A 356-nucleotide genomic window follows, 5' to 3' on the forward strand; every position below is an offset into this window, starting at 1 on the left:
GCACGTACATATATCCACAAGTATTTATCAACACAAACTGGGCCTTGGCGCAGTCCGGGCGGCGCCCCTCACCGGCGGTGATGATGGCCTCGGGCGTGATGCAGACGCCGCGGTCGTAGACGGGCAGGTGGGCGCACTCGAGGCTCTCGGGCCACGGGATGCTGAAGCGGCGCAGCAGGGGCTCGCAGCCGTCACGCGACGCCTCGCACACGCTGCGGCACGGCGGCACCGCCTCCGTCGCGAAGTCCACCGTGCAGATCGGGGCGTACATCGAGCACAGGAAGAACTCCAGCTGGTCCGAGCACTTGGTCCAGCGGAGCAGCTGCGGGAGGAGAAGTGATGGCGTGTCTCTCGCG

General features: G+C 66.9%; 1 protein-coding gene across 1 annotated transcript in view; it reads right to left on the reverse strand.

Annotated features, from left to right (window-relative positions):
• LOC119586013 (secreted frizzled-related protein 3-like) overlaps positions 1–356 on the reverse strand; it is a 71,442-nt gene that overhangs the window by 4,737 nt on the left and 66,349 nt on the right. Inside the window, exon 3 of the mRNA XM_037934721.1 lies at positions 73–324. Within this exon, the coding sequence (XP_037790649.1) occupies positions 73–324 (252 nt within the window). The remainder of the gene's footprint in view (positions 1–72; positions 325–356) is intronic.

This window comes from Penaeus monodon, chromosome 20, assembly GCF_015228065.2.
Source record: "Penaeus monodon isolate SGIC_2016 chromosome 20, NSTDA_Pmon_1, whole genome shotgun sequence".
Classification (NCBI taxonomy): Eukaryota; Metazoa; Arthropoda; class Malacostraca; order Decapoda; family Penaeidae; genus Penaeus; species Penaeus monodon.